The sequence below is a fragment of the Tenrec ecaudatus genome, chromosome X, assembly GCF_050624435.1.
Source record: "Tenrec ecaudatus isolate mTenEca1 chromosome X, mTenEca1.hap1, whole genome shotgun sequence".
Classification (NCBI taxonomy): Eukaryota; Metazoa; Chordata; class Mammalia; order Afrosoricida; family Tenrecidae; genus Tenrec; species Tenrec ecaudatus.
This window is the reverse complement of record NC_134548.1, coordinates 21280563-21301610: the sequence shown is the minus strand read 5'-3', so window position 1 is coordinate 21301610 and position 21048 is coordinate 21280563. Positions and strand designations below refer to the sequence as shown.

Here is a 21048-nt window from a genome sequence, read left to right as displayed (position 1 = left end):
GGGCTTTTTCCTCAGAGGAGTGGGGAGAAAGTAGGAGGCCAAAGTCTTGTGCCTTTAAGGGAGATTGTATTTAAATAAGGGAGTAGAGGACCGTTCTGCCTAACAGGAGTTTAAGTAGCCTCTGTAGGGCAGAGGGAGGAGAAGGCTGAGGGAATTAGGGAATGGGAGGGTGGGCCATTGGGGAGGGAGCTCTAGGCCATGTGAGGACTCTTAGAGCCTAAGAAGGGGGAGGGTGTTTGAAAAGGGGGAACTTGCTTCAAAAACAGGTTAATAGACTGGATTAGATGATTCTGCTTTGCTTAAGAGATCTAATTGTGATTCTACTATATTAGCTTCATTTTGTTGCCATGCACAGATGTGGACTCTACCTTCAAAAATACATTTTACATTTTAAATATATAGATACCAAGTGATCATTGTTTTTAAAGATACGATTAATGAAGCAGGTAAACGGAGAAAGCCTCCAAATTTCCTGAAATCCTGTTACCTAGGGACATCATTTTGATGTCTATATGAGGGAGCTTCGGAAAGTTCATGAAAAAATTGATTTCTCAATTCCAGTTCTCCACAAACTTTTTGAAGACCCTTTGTATTGGTATATTGACTCTTTCTGATACAAACACATGTGTGTACATTTAACTTTGAAAAACACATTTACTGTGTTTGGCACCTGACTTTTTCTCACAGCCATCTAATAAATACCTTTTGTCAGACTAGGTAGGTAATTGCAATCATTTTTCATCATTCTAGTAATCCATTGTAGGACTGTATAATATTGAATAAGCTGCTATTGGGTTTTTGAATGCTTTCCAATTTTTTATTGTAAATAAGACTATAAAGACAGTGTTGTATGTATAACTGCCTTTTTATCCAATTATTTCTTTAAGATAGATTTCTAGGCGTTTCCAAACCAAGAGTGAACTTTTAATTTCCTTTTGGGATCATCAGTTAGTCTTTAACCAGGAAACCCTTTGTGTGTTGCTAGTTTTGGTTTTGAGGACATGTTGACGTATATTCTATGAACCGTGTACATTCAGTGAAAAAGGCATGTGCTGTGTGTGAGTTCACCATTTACCATTGCTTGGATGGACTTGTCCCCAGGTAAGGAAGCCAGAAACAGTAGTCTGCAAACCATCGTGCTGTCTTCTCCCAAAAGGCTTGTGCATTCAGGAATTTGGCTGTGGAAATGAGATCATTATAAAAATTGCTGAAGCTCATAAGTTATTAATGCCTTCAGAATGCATGGACATGCTTAACACCATTTTTCTTGGATTACTTTTTTTCCAGGTGATTCATGGCAGGGGACGTGGAAGGATTCTGTTCCTCCATCCATGACACCAGTGTCTCTGCTGGGTTCAGAGCACTGTATGAGGAGGGCTTGCTTCTTGATGTCACACTGGTCATCGAAGATCATCAGTTCCAGGCCCATAAAGCACTCCTGGCCACCCAGAGCGATTACTTCAGGATCATGTTTACTGCCGATATGAGGGAACGAGATCAGGACAAAATTCACTTAAAAGGTCTAACAGCCACTGGTTTCAGCCACGTCCTGCAATTTATGTACTATGGAACTATAGAATTGAGTATGAATACTGTTCATGAGATCCTGCAGGCTGCCATGTATGTGCAACTTATAGAAGTGGTGAAGTTCTGCTGCTCATTCTTACTAGCGAAAATCTGCTTAGAAAATTGTGCCGAAATTATGAGACTCTTAGATGATTTCGGTGTAAACATCGAGGGAGTCAGGGAGAAGCTGGATGCCTTCCTTCTAGACAACTTTGTGCCACTCATGTCTAGGCCCGACTTCCTGTCTTATTTAAGCTTTGAGAAGCTCATGGCATACCTGGATAATGATCACCTGAGCAGGTTCCCCGAGATAGAGCTCTACGAGGCTGTGCAGTCTTGGCTGCGACATGATAGAAGACGCTGGAGACATACCGATACCATCATTCAGAACATCAGGTTTTGTTTGATGACCCCATCCAGTGTTTTTGAGAAGGTTAGTGCATGTGAAAGCAATAGATAGGACTTATTGTTTAGTTAGGACCGAATGTCTTTATGGATATGATGCCCAGACTGGTCAAAAGCCATACAGGGAATAAATAGTTTATCCATGATGAGAAGCTTACTTTGTTGTAGTGTGTGCAATGTAGGGGTGTTCATGCACATTTTGTGGGTGAAAGCTGGACCAGGTAGGTAGTAAAGCAATTTCATTTTCAATGTACTTTAAAAGTCGAAGACTAATCTGAAGTATTACAAGTTGCTTCAGCTTTGCTGTCTTTTCACAGAGTAATTACCGTATATACTCCAGTATAAGCTGACCTGAATATCAGCGAAGCACTTAATTTTACCTCAAAAACTGCATTAAAAATGTGCTGAACGCTGGATGAATGTATGGATTATGCTAAGAGATATGAGTCCCCAATACAAGTATTTAATTAAAAAAAACATTCTTGTGCCATTTGAAGCACTATAATTTAGTTTTGTTTAACAGAAAAAATGTGCTGAAACACTCGGCTTATACACGGATATATACGGTAAGTCTGAACTGGGTTAGGCCAGCTCGCTGCTTAAAAATTAAATAATACATGCTGCAATTGGAGTTAAGGAGTTTCATCCTTCTGAGTGACGTATTAATCGTATATTCTTCCTCTGAAATCCAGTAAGGAGACATAAAATGGCTCTTGAGAACCAATGGGCACCAGTGGTGTTTTTCTTTACCCTCTCACATTGTCCTGCCCCCCCCCCCTTTCCGTTTCACTGCGAATACGAAATCAGCACGGAAATGTTCTCTCTGTCTGAAAGCTGCATTTTGACCTTTCTAACAAATGGGCTGTAACCCTTCTATCTACATGGATGAGACATCCCTGGGCACATTCTACCATTTTCTTAGTTTTGCTCTCTTTGAAATGGTCTTCCTTCAAAGTGGCCTGGGCCCTTTTTTCTCTCTCTTTTGCATCTAAGTCATTTCATTTTTATATCACAGTCTCACTTGTGATCTTTTCTTGCCCAAAGGAGAGAAAGCAGTTTCAGTAATTGCTGGACTTAATTGGTTTTTAATCACATGGTTACCTCTGGGGCTCTGTTTACTTCTTGCATCTTCTTTCTAGAAAGCACGCTTTTTGTGACAACCCTTCCTGTTAAACAAGCCTTCTGCTTTAGCCACCAGATCTCATGGTAGAGTGATCTGCAAAGGCGAGTAGTTAACACTTGAAAAACAAATTTGCGCCTTTGAACAACCCTCAGCAGCTTTGCAAGTTTGGTGTGGTTTCCTTTGGTTTGGTTTGGTTTGCTTCCCCCTGAAATCCTGAAAAATGTCCTGAACTTGCTTTTAATCGAGAACTCAATTTCATGGGATTTTTATCTTTATTCTCTTGACTATTGATAATGGCAGAACTAATTAAAACAAAAGAATACTTAACTAATAATTACTGTTCAGTGATAATCGTCCCCACATCAACTTTGTAAATCATTTGTGTCTGTCTTTTGATCCGCATCCCCCCACTCCGCCTATTGTTTTGTATTGGTCTCTTTCCCTGGGGAAACCTGTTTTTTCTTTATACATTAAATGCATGTGTTCTCCATTACTAAAACAAATGAAACATCTGCATCATCAGTCTGAATGAAGTACTTGTGGCCTAGAAAATAACATTTCCCCTCTTAAGGGGCAGTACGCTGGGTCATTGATAGCAGCAAATGATTTGTAAGTGCTGATCTGCAGAGACCCTGTAGAGGCTAATTATTAGATAATGATAGTGACAGTGGCTGGAAGCTAATACTCGAGCAATTTTGTAAATCATACCTTTTGCATATACATCATCAGAGGGGATTTTTCCCCAATGCCTAGGTATTGTGTGGGAGTTTTAGGAAAATATAAATACTGCCAAGCCTTCCTTCCTTAAGTTAATTCCGTAGGAAAACTCAATAAGAGTTTGGCCATTGGAAACAGTTTTCTAAATCTGACAGATTTGAGACTTCACTTTTATGAGATGGGGTAGGGGGACAGAATGTTTACGGATTTCATTTTCCCAGGCGTTTTTGGAAGGAGGACCCCCTTGTACATTATCTTCACATTGCCAAAACTTTATACAGAATCTAGACGCTTTCACAGGAGATTGTTTTGAGCTCCGTGAAAATAGGGTCCCTTTCCCCCATCCCACAGGTCTCAAAACAAGGACCTGTTAGCATTCATTGCTTAGGTGCAGTGCTGGCCCCTGCTTCAGAGAATCGACGTCGGTTTGCTTTTTGGGTTATCGAAAAGTGAAGATAATGCTCCTTTATTTTTAGCTTTTAAATTTCTTTTATGAAATATTGTAAGTATAGAAGAAAGGCTGAAAGAATAGCAGACTGACCCATACATCTTCCATGTGGGTTAATAACTATTAACATTTGGCCATATTTATTTGAGTTAGCAAACAGGGTAGTTATACCTAGGCATATCAATTTTACAAATTTAAACTGTTTAGCAGAAAGTTGTAGACATGAAGACAGTTCCCTCCTAGGTATGTCAGCAAGCATCTAATCTAAGATAAAGGATTCACCTATGTAACCATAATTCTATTGGTACCTCTAAGAATATTCACAATTCTCAATGTCCTGTTATACCCAGTTCATTTTCTCAATTGTTATAAAAAACTTCTGTTTTTTATGAGCCAGTATTTAATCAAAGTTCACACAGCACTTTTAGTTACTGGCTCTGTTTCAACCTAGAATTCACTTTCCTTCCCCCCAGTTGTATTGAGGTAGTTTAAACATGAAAAGAAGTCAAGAGTAGTATAATAGAATCCTATGTAGTTAGCACTTTGATTCAAAAGCTGGTAACGTTTTGCTGTGTTTGCTTGTATAGATTTTTTTTATCTTTGCTGAACCTTTGTAAACACCATAACACCTCACCTTTAAATACGTACTTTCTTAAAGCCTAATTATAATACCATTCCACATAGGAAAATTAACACAGATCCTAATATAATGTTGCTTGGTGCCTCCAGTTGGTTCCCACTCCATAGTGACCCTGTATACAACGGAACAAGTGAGTACTGCCTGGTTCCGTGTCATCCTCACAATCGGCACTGGACATGAACCCCTGATTGGAGCCACATTGGAGCCACTGTCTCGTTGAGAGGCTTTTTTTCCCCACTGATCCTCTACCGAATATGAGCGTCTATCTTCAGACACTGGCCTCCTTAAGAAAACATGTCCAAAGTACATGAGATAAACTAAAAACTCCAAATAAAATCATTTTTAAAGTACATGAGACAGAAATCTCACCACCCTTGTTTCTAAGAAGTATTCTAGCTATAATTCTTCCAGGATACCTTTGTCCATGGTATATTCGATATTTTTTGCCACCACCATAATTTAAAGGCATTCATTTTTCTTCAGTCTTTTTATTCAGTGTGCAGCTTTCTTGTGCATATGAGGCAATTGAAAATACCATGGTTTGGATTAGACACATCTTAGTCCTCAAAGTGACATCTTTGGTTTGGGGCAGCAGATTTCCCCAAGGCAATATATTATTTGATTTTTTTTCTCCTACTCCTTGGACATTGTGGAACCAAGTCAAATGAAATCCTTGACCAATTCAATCCTTTCTTGGGTTATTGGTTCCAGTTGTATATTAGTTTATACTGAAGTGTAATCCATGCTTAAAGGTGTATGTAGTCTTTGATCGCCACCAATAAGTGCTTCGGTTCCCCATGCCTTATTGCTATGAGATCAATTAAGGAGTTGGGAACAGTTAGAGGAAAAGTATTTTAATGCCAGAGGAAAACCACTTAGTTCTTTCACCCAACTAGCAACCATGATTCCTTTTTCAATTATTATGCAGGTAAATAGCCCAACCATGGCTAAAAGTTATTCAGTTTCCTTCCCTTTTGGGAGTTAGAGCCCCTCCATTTCAGTTTATTGGGGTTAAAGCTAGCTAAAGTGTCAAAACTGAAAGATGACCCCTTAGTAAAAGTGTCCCTCTGTGACACTAAAACATTACTGTGCACAACAGTTGTCACTTGTTAGGCCACTGAACACTTGACATGGTAACTCTGAATAGAGATTTTAGACTAAAGTCACCAAAAGGATATGATTATGTTGACGACATGGTAAAGTAGATAATGGGCCAATGTGTAAAACCATCTTGTCTTTTTTGAAAATTTTGGTTGATAGAATATTGAGAATTCCATCTTTGGTTCAATTTGTGGCTCATTATATTTTTATTGTATAGCAGTCCTCTAAAAGTTCAGGATATCAGAAACTCTTTGAATGGGCTTATAGTAAGTAAACAGCCTTTCTTCAAGGTTTAGCCCAGCTCCTGGGGTCCCAGCCTTTAGAGATGTTATGAAGGTAGTGTTAAAGGTACTTAACTCTTGAGTTGCTTATGAAGGTAACTTACCAGTGTGGAACATCTCTTAGGGAAATAAGACATTTCTGTACAAAGCTTGAAAGCGGCCATGGAGGTTGTGGTTCTTGATCAGAGCAGTTAAGCTGCATTGTAAAGGAAAGGAAGGGCCCCCACCAATTCCAGCATGTTTTCTAGCCGGGCTGAAGCCGTTGGATTTGTTCTTTGCCGTATCTTTCCCCTTAGTCCGTTACTGGGGTTTCTCCCCAACTGAAGACAGACTGTCTTAACTTTGGGACTCTATACTCTGTGTCTGGGATCATCGCCAAAGAGACCAGGCCTTCTAAATTCGCTCACTGAGTTCCTCCCTGTAGAAAACGGGGCTCAGAAAAGTGGAAGGTTGTAGTCCAGAGTCACTGACACCATCCAGACTGGAACTCAGGTGACCTTGCTTTGTCTTGTCTCTGTTAGAGTGGGGAGAAGGCCCCCTGAGGTGCAGGAAGCAGCCAGCCTTTGCCATTGGGAAGTTGGTAAAGAATTGTGACAATTTTCACCTGTTGGCATGAAGGGAGCCCTTGTAGCCTGAGAAATGGAACCATGTTAGAAAACAAAACAAAACTATCGATATGGAGAACTTTCAAAGATTGTAAAGTGTGATTCTGAGGTCTTCACTGTATAATCCAAGATACCCGAAAATACATTTCAGAATCTTGTCTTTTGACATGGTTTTTAAAGACTTTCTATCATTCATTCTGTTGACAGTAGATTCCCAGTTTTACATCTAGACCACAATGTTGGTTCTGACTTACACAGATGTCTCTGGCAGGTACTTTTATGTGAGCTGATAGTCTTTGCATCTGTTAGCAGAGGTAAGGCGTGGCATTTGTCATTCTGAATCTCAGTGATGTGAAGATCTAAATAGTTCAAACTTTGCTCTCTCTGGTCAGGTAGCTGTAAAGACAATTACTGCTTTATTAAAAAACGTTTCTTGAAGTAAATGTCTATTTGGCAAAGTGCATATTATACTTGAATTTTTTGATATGGAAAAGATCTTTTATAGGAAAAATTGTTCAATTCATTAAAATACCCACATGTTGATTCTTTTAGTACAACGACATGTCAATATTTTTTAACCCAGGGAATCTTCCATATCATAAGTATGCATAAGGTAAGTCTCAGCATATAAGTGATTCCTTTGGAAATTATATTCTGTAAACTATCTTCAAATTATAAAAATCTTTTGAAGCCTTATACATATTTAAGAAAAAACGTTCAATGAGCTTTATGGTTAAAATTTGATAGTTGAGTTTCCATTGGCTATTTAAGGATGCAGATTATCTAGATGTATTCTGCTTTAAGTATACTCATGCTTACTTATTGCCTTACCTACTAACTCCAATGCGCTGTGGGGGCTCCCCTATTTAAATGTTCTGAGCCTTGTAGTAATGGGTTCCAAGTTGGGCTGTTAACCCACGAGGTCAGCAGTTTGAACCCCCTAGCCACTCTGAGGGCGAAAGATGAGGCTTTCTTGCTCCCATAGAGTTGACAGTTTTGGAAACCTACAAGGGCAGTTCTACTCTGTTCTGTAGGATTTCTATGCTCTGGAATTTACTTCAGAGTTGTGACCTTTTTGCTTTATTGAGTTCATTCCAACTCATAGTGAACTATTGATAAACCCAATTTTTTTGGTGGGGGGAGGTGGTCATAATTAGAGTGAAAGAACAGATATTCCCAAGATAGAAAATAGTTCAAGTTAAAACACATTGCTCACTGAGTGACTTTTCTTGTGGAGGTGTCCCATTAGCCTCTTCCCAGCCCCATCCATGAACTTGGGTGACTAATTAACACATGCATAGTTCTTTCAAAATCACCCAAGGTGTTTTTCTGCTCAGAAGTGTTTGCCTTTGACTTATGGATGTAGAATGCTCTTATTTTCTGCCTTTGACTTGCATTCACCCCAGGTTCCTGAAGAGTACCAGTAATCTTGGGTGTTGACTGCTGCTCCATCCCCTGGGTAAGATACTATCTTAGAGGATATATTGAATAGATGAGAATTCATTGAAAACAAGGAGTTTAAAAATCCAATCCTACTTGCCGTGTGCACTGCCTTTCCTATAAAAAAGAAAGATGAAAATAAGAGTGTAGGAGAATTGGGAAATAGTTTAACTATGGTGTAAAAGGAAAGGAAGTCGCAGAAAGGAGACTGACTGACTATGCTGACACTTTAGAGAGCACCTCAGTCCATTGGAAAAGCGGGGAGGGAACCAAATGATAGAGCAGAAAGTAGGAAAGGTCTAAAAAGTCCAGAAGTGGAGGGCAGGTCAGCAGCAGGAAAGGAACAGGGAAAATACTGAGATTTTTAGGCTTTTAATTTGCCCAACTCAAATTTATTGTATCCTATGATACCACTTACATTATAGGTTATTGCTCAAAGAGCATTCAAAAGTGATTAAACCTTCTATTGGACCTCCCTTTGGCTCTCCCTATAAAAAAATTAAGATATTTACAGAATTGAGATGATTTCCAGCACTAGGGGAAAATTCTCTCTAGAAATTGTGAATTCTGTAACCGACTCAAAGTTTGCTCTTAACTGACTCATAGTGACCCTATAGGATGGAGTGGATCTCCTTTGCGTGTCTGAGTCAAAACCTTTATGGGAGTAGAAAGCCTCATCTTTTTCCCACAGAGCAAATGGTGGTTTCAAACTGCTGGCCAAAAAGCAGCTCAATGTGTAACCCATTACCCTACCAGGGCCTCAGTTGTAGATGTTCATGAATCTTTTTGAAAATCATGTCTGCCACCCCCCCCCTTTACCTTTTAAAGTCTCCACTCGCAATTTCTAATAGTACTCTATTGCTATTGCATTGAAATTAAGAGGAAATTTGATTTTCAAACTGGTTTTTGAATGGAATTACTTTCCCTTTTTTAGAAAAGTTGAAGGGATAAAGGGGATAACCAAATTATGCTGAAACTCATTAGCATGTTGTCTTGAGGGGCCTCCTACCTTGGTTACTTTACTTTTTGAAGTTCCGCCCCATACTTTAGCCTCTTTGCCTTCTTGAAGAAGAGAGGATGGGTAAATCCTTATTACAATTTATCTTTACCATTTGGTACTTGACAGATTATAGTATTACCAAAGGATTTGTGCTTAGCATGAGCTGAGTTTTCAAAGGCTGGTCATTAACTCAGTTTTTCGGGACAAAGGGATTAATTAAAGGCATTTTGTACCCAGCTCTTTTTTTTTAAGGTGGTGGTGATTTCTTTTCCACATCAATTAGTGAAAGTTTTAGTTCTTTGCTTTGTTTTACAAATAAAAACATCTCATACCAGGCCAGCTGCTTTGACAGTGCAACGTGTAATAATAATAAAGACTGGGCTACATTTTACTGACCGCTGAAATCTCAGCTGCAACTCTGGTTTCCAAAGAGATCATTCGTTTTAGAACCAGCATTTAAGTTAAGCCTTATGGCACTAAATGCTCTTATTTCCTGGAGGTTTCTTTTTGAGAAGATTGGATCATGGTGGAGAAGGATTGATGAACTGATAACCAAGACCCAGCCTCTCCCACGTGATGCCTTACACTCAGTGTCCTGTGAATTTGATTTGCTGTTGGTGGACAGAAGGCGGCTAGAAAGGTGTCTGCTCATACAACTCCTTTGCTAAAACGGGAAATGATCCTAACGGGAGGCTTGTCTAAGGTCGGTCACACAGTTGACTTGGGGTTAGTATTAGACCCAAGACTTGGGGAGAATGTTCTCCACAACCCTGCTGGAGTGGTGAGCTTATAAAAAGCATTTTCTTTCTTTGGTTTAATAAAAGCATGCAGATAGGGTGATTACAAAGTAATTTTTAAAAACTGATAATTTCCCGCATGAAAGCCTAATATAATTTTAGACTGCAAAGTTGGTGATAGTGGATTGTTTTAAATTCCAGATATTTAACCAGGTAGAGGCATTCTCTGAAAATACCAATTTTAATCTCGTGACATTACTTTAGAGCTTTCTCAATTTGGCATAATAAGTACATGTAACTTTAAAAAATTAATAGATGGAATACTTGCACAGTTCTTAATGGCTAGCTATTATTTCTTCGACTTTTTATTTACAGAAACCTCATTTAAAATGAATCATCTTTCAATTTTTCTCCCTTTTAACTACATGCATGTGCATGTCACATTAAACTAAAAGAAGATTAGAGAATTAAAGGCCAATTTAAATGTTCTTACCACTGTTTTTTTAAGAGGTGATGGCTCTACTTAGTGGCATTTGCATTCAGAATGAGGACAAAATGCTTTTCACAACCTTTTTCCCCAAATGTCAAAGCAAGAAAAGCAGTAGTAAATACATTATTTTCCAAGGTTTAATACAAGACAGGGTTTTTTAATCCTCCAAAAGGGTAAGAAAAGGAATTCATTCTTTCCATTTCTCTCTGGAGAGGACCTGACACACACATAGTTAAGCTGTTACACGAACAATGAGTGATGGGAGAATTGCTTCCTCGTTGAAAAGATGAGCCACACATTTGGTTATTAGCACCTTTCACTCATTTCCATTCACATGGACAGTTTTAGCCCCACTCTGTTTGAAAGCAGAGTTCCCATCTCCTTATCCAGGATTCTCAGAGAGGCATCAATCCCTCTTTCCTAAAATGAATGAAGCAACTACTCATGTTCCCTGGTGCTGTGTTAGTCTTAGAGGTGATGCAGCAGTAAATAGCCCTAGAAAGAGGACAAAACTGATGTAGACTGTAAAGCCTTGGCAAAGAGAAATAGCTACATTCCTTGGGTTAGGAGAGCTTATTTAAAAGAATCAAGTGTCTCAAAAGGCACAACCTCTGTTATGGAACTTGGAGGGTGGAAGACTTTGTTGTGGCCAGCCTGGCCTATTCTTCCGAATGTTGCTGGCAAGCTCCAGCACTCCTGAGAGGTGGTCACCTGCCTGGAGGACTTCTAATGGCAGAATGCTCACTGCCCCTTTACTGATTACAAAAGAGCCGTGATCCCTGCCATCAAAACCTCAGACTTTGTAGAGCCTGAAAAAGGGCAAGTCCCCCCCAAAGCTCACTGATAACTAACTGTATACGGCACATCTGTACAGATGCCCCGCCCCTGCATCGACTGCCGACGGAAACACTTTATTTTTCGAGAAATTATTTATACTCTACTGCAGTTTTCTCATTTAACATTTTGAACATCTGTGTTACTGCATATGGATTAACCTCATTCTTTTTTATGACTCCATATGGTATCTCTCTGAGTTTATCCAACCAATGTTTTATTGATAGATATTTGAGTTGCTCCCGGTTTTTGTGTGATTTCAAATAATGATGCCGTGAACATCCATTTTCTTGACAGGCCTTGAGTAATCTTCCTCACTGCCCGGGATTGGCATGCGAAACCGTTTGCCATCTTGCTCTTGGGTTGAGACTTTGTACTTTTTCATTTGAGCTGAGGCCCCATTACCTGGCTTTTGGGACTTACTGAGCGCCCTGGCTTAGTTGTGGTTTCACCTGGACGAAGAGAGAAACAGCCTGCTCCTCTAACCCACGTCACAGTTGTATTAACTTCGAAGGCTGTCATATCACAATGTTCCTTCCTGTTGAGGATATAATCCTTTGCAGCTGTACATTTGGTGTTCCAGGATTCCTTGAGCATCTGACAAAGCTAGAACTCCCTGCCACTCCATTTCCCATACCCCTAAATGCAGCCACATAGAATTGGAGATTTAAAGTGGCTCCCAAGTCCCCTGTGGTCAACCTTTGTTGATGGCTTCGCTGCACTCTACTGGTGCTGTTAACATTGTCCAAAACTAAACCAGAAATGGGGCCTTTTGGCATTACATGTTGGACCCATGCTGCCTCCTAGCGTTTAGCACTTGTCTTAGAGCGCTCACTAACTAGCATTTATTTTTACCAAACCGTGATCAATGGCAAGCGAACGCGTTTGTAGTTCAGAAGTCTCTGGTTTCTGGCCCTCTCCCATTCTTGGCTGTTCCTCACAAGATTGAAGAAAGCAATTAAGCAGGCTTACCTGCCAAGCCTTTGAGTATCCCAGGACGTGACTGTGAGATTGAATGACTTGAACTGGGTTAGAATAGCTAGATGGGCCTCTTTTCGCAGCCATTTTGGATTTAAATTCCTTCCTAATGTATTTGATCTTCAAGTTGACAAGAAGAAAATATTTTCCCCTGAGGATGGAAATAAAACAGGAGTGAGTCTGCTTCTCTTTACCATGTGCTACTATTTTCTAGGAAGGTGGTCCTCCCCACCATCCAGGGTAGGGCAAGGGGGGGCCTTTCACTTTTTCCTCTGCTGCTCTTTCCCCTTTAACCTAGAAAGTGCCATGCCTTCATGGGCTTGCACCTGGAAATCCCTATTGCCCTGAGCCCTAAAGCCGTGCGTGCTGTGTTCTTATAGCTCTGTCTCACTCTGGGCAATGCTTGTTTTATGCTCCCTAGTTGGCCATCTGTTGTGTTGTTTTTAACATCTGAGTTCCAGAAAGCTTTCTATGCAGCCTTATCAGATTTTTGAGATACTTGTCTCCCCTCATCGGGCCTTTGTCAATTTTGCAGTCTGTATAGTATTATGCTTCTGTGAGCCTCCAGACCTCCTTGTTTCTCATCTGGGAATTGATCCTAATCTTCCTTTGAAAAACTCAAAATCTGCCCAGCCATAATGTGCCACATCCCCCTTCCATGATTTCCAAATTACATGGCTGCTTTCTTTACCCTTCTCCTCGCAGACATTAGACACATTGATGTTAGCAGGGTGATGTTTGCGTAGATATCCCCCAGTCAGTAAAAATAGCTAATAACAGCGACGGTCCCACGCTTCTTCCCACCCATCCCCCTACACACACGTGACACAGGCCCTCCCCAAGATGATCCTGAGTCCTCCCAGAATCCCAGAAGGTTGTGTTATGTAGGTGCTTTTCCTGTCCCAGTAAGAACAAAGGGACTTCAGAAAGTTCATGGAAAACCTCCGTTCCCTTTTTAATTTAGTCTTTCCCTGAACTTTCTGAAGCCCTCTCTCCCAGGTGAGGAGACTGACACCTAAGATTGCCTTGTGGTTTGTGAGCAGCAGGCAGTTACTTTCTTAAGGCGGAGTCTTAATCACCCGGTCAGGCTGCTTGCCGTGGTGTGTAATTAGGAGATTGGACAAGTTGCGATTTCTTCCAAACCTGGGTTGCTCTCAGATGACTGGCTGTGCACAGTCGGCATTGAAATATATAATTTGAAGCTTCCGTTTCTCATTGATCGCTAGACTGTTGCTGCTTATCTCCTACGAGTCCCATAGAGCAGAACAGGACTGCGCACTAGGCAGCCACCGGGGACACTGTTGGGAGATGAAAAGATGCTAATTTTCACTTATCAACTAGACTGGATTTCGAGAGGTTTTTTTTTTTAATGGCAAGAACTCTTGTTTTCTCTTATAAATACAATGCTCAGAAGATAGAGTAAAAATGCTGGTCCAATTCCAGGGATCAGCCCTAGTAACAAGCATATGCAAACTGATTGGGGTGATCCCAGACGGATGTTGCTTTTCTGTTGCTACAAGTTCCTGTCTTTTATTGACCACATACACAGTGGTCTTCTGCCTTGTTGGTCAGACAACCCTTGCCACAGCGATGTCGATCTCCTGTGGCGTGGTCATTAGAACAACAAATCAACCCCCCCACCACCACCATATTCATTTGAAGGGCACTCTTGTTGTGTTGTCCCTGGATGTTGTTCCAAACTAACTCTTAAATGAATCAGATTTTAAGGTTTTTTTAAATCATTTTTTGGGGGCTCATACAACTCATATCACAATCCATACATCCATTTTGTCAAGCACATTTGTACATTCGTTGCCCTCGTCATTCTGAAAATAGTTGTTCTCCACTTAAGCCCTTGGTATCAGATCCTCATTTTCACCCCTCCCTCCACGTTCCCTCATGAACCCTTGATAATTTATAAATTATTATTTTGTCATGTCTTATACTTCACCCACTTCTGTTGTCCATCCCCCAGGGAGGATGTTATATGTAGATCCTTGTAATAGGTTCCCTCTTTCTACGCCACCTTCCTTCCACCCTTCTGGTACTGCCACACTCACCACTGGTCCTGAAGGGATCATCTGTCCTGGATTCCCTGTGTTTCTGGTTCCTGTCTGTACCTGTATACATCTTCTGGTCTAGCCAGATTTGTAAGGTAGAATTGGGATCATGGTAGTGGAGGGGGGGCATGTAAGAATTTGAGGAACATGTATGTTTCATTGTTGCTACACTGCAGGCTGACTGGCTGGTCTCCTCCCCACGACCCTTCCATAAGGGGATGTCCAATTGCCTACAGATGGGCTTTGGGTCTCCACTCTGAACTGCCCCTCATTTGCAATATTTTTGTTCTTCGATGCCTGATACCTGATCCTTTCAACACCTCTTGGCTACAAAGGTTTGTGTGCTTCCATGTGGGCATTGTTGCTTCTCAGTTAGATGACCGCTTGTTTATCTTTAAAAGACCCCAGATGCTATAACTTTTGATAGCCAGGCTCCATCAGCTTTCTTCACCACGTTTGCTTATGCACCCATATTGCCTTTAGCGATCCTGTCGGGAAGGTGAGCATCACAGAATGCCAGATTATTTAGAACAGTGTTCTTGTGTTGAGGGAGTACGTGAGTGGAGGTTCAATGTACATCTGCTGCCTTGATACTAAATCTATAAATATATGCACATAGATCTATTTCCCCATCATCCTATATAAAATGTATTTACATATGTACGTGCTTGTATTTAGACCTCTATAAAGACCCTTTGCCTCCTAGTCCTTTCCTCTACTTAGTTTTACTTTCCTCTTATCCCACTTTAATGCTCAGCCTTGATTTGGGCTTCAGTCATTCTTCTCGGTTACATTGCCCTTGATCAATCCCTAGCAGTCCTCTCACAACCTCCTTGCCACTAATTTGAATCCTTTGTTCCCATGTCCTTCTCTCCCCCCCCCCCCCCCCCCCGCCAACCATTGGTCCTGTTGTTTTCTCCTCCAGACTGTTCATCCAGCTATCTTATCTAAATAGACCTACAGAGATAATATGCATACACAAAAAACAAGGCATAGCAAGACAAGAGAACATAACCATAACAACAAAGAAATCCAACACCAAAAATATATACATTTAACCATTAAAAAAACGTAAATAGATCAAGGTCTGTTTGTTGACCTCTAGGAGTGTCCTCCCGTCGAGTCGATTGGGTGCCATGCTCTGGCCCTAAAGTCTATCCTTTGCACTCCTTTGGGAGCTGTCTGTTCTGCTCCCACCCCTGCTCTGCCACTTTTCTCTTAGTGTTTTACCTCCTTATGGTCGGGTCAGACCAGGCTGATTCTGACACCGGGTCTCCGGTGTTGTCCCCTGTAGGGCCATGGGGTCAGCAAGGGACATAGTGTCTCATAGTGGGATCAGCCATATGGTCTATTCTGAGCAGGGATTTCGTCCTTCAGGCTGGGTGGGCCAGGATGTGCTTCATTCTTCCTCCCCCTTCATTTGCTCCCTTGTGCTCTGATCAGACATGTTCTTGAAGGGCACTCTTGATGAAAATGTCTAATTGTGCCATTCTTGTCCATCTTGAAGAGTATTCTGGAACAACCAGTGTCCCTTTCTAATATCTACCTTTCCTGGAAATAGTGTAAGGCTTTGTCCTCCGCACCGCCATGAGGTTTCACACAAGATGCAGAGTTGGTTTTCTAAAAACATGTCAGTATTTGTTCCATGTTAACAAGTATTTAGCAATAGGATCCTTAATGGCTGTTTAGTATTCCATTGTTTCTCACAAAAGATGGAAGCTCAAAAGTAAGGAAGTAAATGTCACACAGGAAACGTCCACTGGATCTTCATCAGGTTTTCACTTTATTTCACCCCACCCCCACTTTATTCTTATATCCCTCTCTTGGTTGAAATGACTTGTCTCCATGAGTCATTATTTGCTGGGATCTCTTCCCCGGCTGTCATTTTACTGGATTACCCAATGGTTGTGTGCCATCTCGGTGATTCATGTGACTGATGGAACAGCTATCCTAGCTCTGCTTTGAGAGGCACTAGACTCATTCACCGAGCATGCTGCGTTTCTTGTGGAAAACTTTTTCTGAAGAAATAGGGAGGTTGTACTGTAGCCAACTAGAAGTTTCATGAAGTTTGGAGTAAACGTGTCCTGATTCCAGGTTAAGCTCCTGACTCTTAGCTGTTAAAAAACCAAATTTTGTGGGGCTTTCTGTTTAAAAAACCTTTTGGGACTTAGAGGAGTAGTCTATTAAAGAGAGCGATCCAAAGGAGGAAAGAAAGCTCTTAATTGTATGTGCCTGGACTTGCCTCTCTCCCAAGCTGTCCTCCCAGATTTTCAACAGGCTCCATCCTAGAGGTTTCCAACTTACCATCCCACTGACAACTCCCATCCACTGACGTTGAGAACTTCCCCCCAAAATGATCATCTTCATGGTAGCACCACTCTCTCTCCCTGTCTGCCGCCAGAGGCTAAATCCTGAAATCCCCTTCAGGTCCTCGCTTTTTCACCCTATCCCTACTTCACATCATCCCAGAGTTATGTGGCGTTCTCTTTCTGGGTTTCTGCTGTCCAAATGGAAGGCCACCTTATCTTAGCCTTGCCAGAGTGTGATATTATCCAGGCCTTCTCTGTATGGTCGCCTACTTCCTGTTTGGGGCTGTTCAGTTTCTTGTCTAATTGTCTATCCGCTGGATTTGCTGACTTAGTGGTAAACTTCCATTTGCTTTCAGTTCACCAAATAGGTTGTAAATTCTGTGAGGGAATGGCCCGCTTCTCATGCTTGTTGTATGTCTCCTTACAACACTTAGGAACATGTTCGAACGGGCTTCGGAAGCTCTTCCATTTTTACCGGTGCCCATACCACATTTTTCAGGTGTGCCCTTCCATATAGAGATACCAGGTACACCGATTGTGTCGTGTAACCACCACACTTCATAAGCTCTTGGTAATAGAATCATCATGATTTGGTAGTTCTGGCAGCAAAAGGGAAACGGGAACAATTTAGCCTACACTTGGCGAACTGAATTACCATACATACTCTTGTATAAGCCAAGGTTTTCAGCACCTTTTTAATGCAGGTTTTGTGGTAAAATTAGGTGCCTTGGCTGATATTTGGGTTGGCTTATACTTGAGTATGTACAGTATTATTGTTGGAATGGATGTCAGACTAAGTGTCTCTGTCAAAAAACTTATTGGGGATATTATACATATTTAAATTTTTACTAAGCTTCCTCTCAGTTAGTTGGTCATGGTCATTTTTATAGTGTTACTTGTGGTTACGAAAATTATGGACCTGGTTTCCTCTGCTGTAGCCCTGATCCTCACCTATACTAGGTGCTGACTTCATTTTGGTAGATGAATTTTCTTTTCTTTTTAAGAAATAATTTTATTGGGGGTTCTTACAGCTCTCCTCACAATCCATACATACATACACTGTCTCAAGCACATATGTTATAATGTAAATATACAGCCTTTGTTAGTTTTTTTAAATACGTAATCTTAACAGGAAAAGCGGTTTTAGTAAAGTGTCGGGAATAATACACCGAGTCAGCTTAGTGTGATCTATGATATTTTGTTTGCACTTTATGCTATTTCTTTTGGTTAAATTCTCTTACTTGTATTCTTAGGTTAAAACATCAGAATTTTATAGATACTCCCGACAGCTGCGGTATGAAGTCGACCAAGCATTGAATTACTTTCAGAACGTTCATCAGCAGCCTCTGATCGAAACAAAATCCAGTCGCATACGTTCTGCCAAACCCCAAACTACAGTATTCCGAGGAATGATTGGACACAGCATGGTGAACAGCAAAATACTACTCTTAAAGAAGCCAAGAGTCTGGTGGGAGCTGGAAGGCCCACAAGTACCCCTGCGACCGGACTGCCTTGCCATTGTCAATAACTTTGTGTTCTTGCTAGGCGGGGAAGAGCTGGGGCCTGACGGCGAATTCCACGCTTCTTCGAAAGTGTTCAGATATGACCCCAGGCAGAATTGTTGGCTACGGATGGCAGACATGTCTGTCCCACGTTCAGAATTTGCAGTTGGCGTGATTGGAAAATTCATCTATGCAGTAGCCGGAAGAACCAGGGATGAGACCTTCTATTCAACAGAGAGATACGACATCACCAATGATAAGTGGGAATTTGTCGACCCCTATCCAGTCAACAAGTACGGCCACGAAGGGACTGTGCTCAATAACCAGCTGTTCATCACCGGTGGGATCACATCATCTTCCACCTCGAAACAAGTATGCGTGTTTGACCCAAGCAAAGAAGGGACCATCGAGCAACGCACCAGGAGAACGCAAGTGGTTACCAACTGCTGGGAGAACAAGAGCAAGATGAATTACGCGAGATGCTTTCACAAGATGATCTCTTACAACGGCAAGCTGTATGTCTTTGGTGGTGTATGTGTGATCTTGAGGGCCTCTTTTGAATCTCAGGGATGCCCTTCTACAGAAGTCTACAACCCAGAGACTGATCAGTGGACCATCTTAGCCTCCATGCCGATCGGGAGAAGTGGCCACGGTGTGACTGTGCTGGACAAACAAATAATGGTTCTTGGCGGCCTTTGCTATAATGGTCATTACAGCGATTCCATTCTCACTTTCGATCCCGACGAAAATAAATGGAAGGAAGATGAGTACCCTCGAATGCCCTGCAAGCTGGACGGTTTACAAGTGTGCAACCTGCATTTCCCTGAATACGTGCTGGATGAGGTTAGACGTTGCAACTGATGACATCTGTGGCCTCCCTGAGAAGATGACAAACAAAGCATTTATTTGTGATATGTAACAACAACAACAACACCACAAACATAAAAACCTCACCAGTTTTACTATCGAAGCCATTGGTCGAATATCATAAGATGTTTTTATTTTGTGCTAGCGTCCTTTCTTTTTAGTGGCCTCAAATTCATGCAATAAGTTACTTCTAAGCGCTAGCTCTTGAAGCAGCAGTTGACTAGGACGATCCACTCATGGCGAAGTTGAGCTGTACTCCTTAAGATGTCAGCACAGGTAGGATTCATGAATCTTCCGGGAGACAGAGCAAGAGGGACCTGATACGTGTCACCGGATGTGATTTCAGTTTCTAGCTCTATCTGAAATCTTTTTGAACATCTATTTCAGTGTATTTCAGTCTGTTAAACTTTTTTGTTTTGTTACCTAAAAGTTTAAAACTCGACCTTTTTGCATGGCTTTTTTTGCTGAAAATGCAAAATTATAAATTTTCTACAAAGTTAACTTTTTATATTCAAAACACTATTTCTAAGCTGCCTTCTCTTAATCAGCATTGTGTTAGTGAACGCATATCCATCCTTGCATTCATCTTATAAATATCTAAGGCACATCCCATTTTATGTATGGTTAGGATTCTATATTTTTAAGCTAGTGCACTCGCGCACACAGTTTGCCATACTTGTTGAATTTTTGATGTAACATCTTTTCATGTATTAATATTTTTAGAAAGTTACAATAACTGGAGTCCTCATTTCGTATCCAAGTAGCCTATCTTCTTCAGTCCATACTGACGCAGTCATATTTGAACCCTTTATATTCTGACACATGTATGGACTTATGAAAACACTTTATATTTTATTTTCACACGTAAGCATTAGTGTTCTGTATTATGTGTTGTCTTTTCCTTTTAAAAAATGTTCTTTGCAGATTGTTTAATGTTGCCCTGTTTTTAGAGAGAATTGGAGTGGTATGTAACAAGAGTTCTGACCCTGCAGTGTGCAAGCACTTTGAAAGAGAATTTAGGTACCTCAAATGCCTAAAGGACCCCCTAAATGTAAGTGCAACTCCTATTCTACATGGTAAATGAGGCTGCTGCAGCTGTTACTGACTGGAAGGTAGCAACCATAAAATTGTTTGTGCTCAGTTGTCACTTAGAAGTAAGTAATAGAGTTAGAATCCTACTGGGTATATTTACTTGCTTGTCTAATAATACCAAACAGCAGCAGTGGAGATGTGCGCTCTCAGCTTTTGTTTTATTTAAATGAAAGCTACTAGCATGAAGGATAGTAACCCCAAGTTGAAAATGGATAAAAAAGAAAGGTTGAAAAGCAGTTAGAGGGTTTTAGGATTAGCTGCACCTTTCCCCTCTTTAAATGCCAAGGGGGGAAAATACATATGGTTGATTCAATTAAGAAAGAATACCCAGGGAGTGGATCATTCGAATTGATACCATTTTCTTAAGAGTAGAGTCTTATCTGATACAGACGAGACCTACACTGGCAACCCTTGCCAACCCTTCGGATATTGGTGCAATATTGCAATGCCTTCTATGTGGCTGTTGTATAATTCTAATCTTTCTCTCTCTCTTTTTTTTGGTTTGGTTTTGCTGCTGCCATCACTGAACATAAAAATTGAAATGTGAAGACTTTTGATTTTCAATTCAGTTAAACACACTAGAAAACCAGATTTCAAAACTCCAGAATAGGAGGCGTTTGAGTTTAAGAAATCAGGTATACATGTTTATTTTAAGAAGAGGTTAAAAAAATACAAAAATAGCAAAAACACAAAAAACATTGATTTTTAGAAATCAAGTCACTGTTCTTTTGTATAACAAACTTAAAGCATCATTTAGTGGTTCTCTTAATTTCTAAAAGCAAAATGTGTTAGTTTGCTGTGTTCATACAAGTTTGAAAACTAGGAATTAGGTTAACAGTTTTGTTTCTCCTAG

General features: G+C 40.7%; 1 protein-coding gene across 7 annotated transcripts in view; it reads left to right on the top strand.

Moving 5' to 3' along the window:
* KLHL15 (kelch like family member 15) overlaps window positions 1–20716 on the top strand; it is a 33918-nt gene extending 13202 nt beyond the window's left edge. For all 7 annotated transcript variants that reach the window (XM_075539265.1, XM_075539270.1, XM_075539269.1 and 4 more), the window contains 2 exons: window positions 1288–1999; window positions 17988–20716. In XM_075539265.1, the coding sequence (XP_075395380.1) occupies window positions 1295–1999; window positions 17988–19097 (1815 nt within the window). In that variant the 5' untranslated portion in view covers window positions 1288–1294 and the 3' untranslated portion in view covers window positions 19098–20716. The remainder of the gene's footprint in view (window positions 1–1287; window positions 2000–17987) is intronic.
* Window positions 20717–21048: the final 332 nt, after the last annotated feature.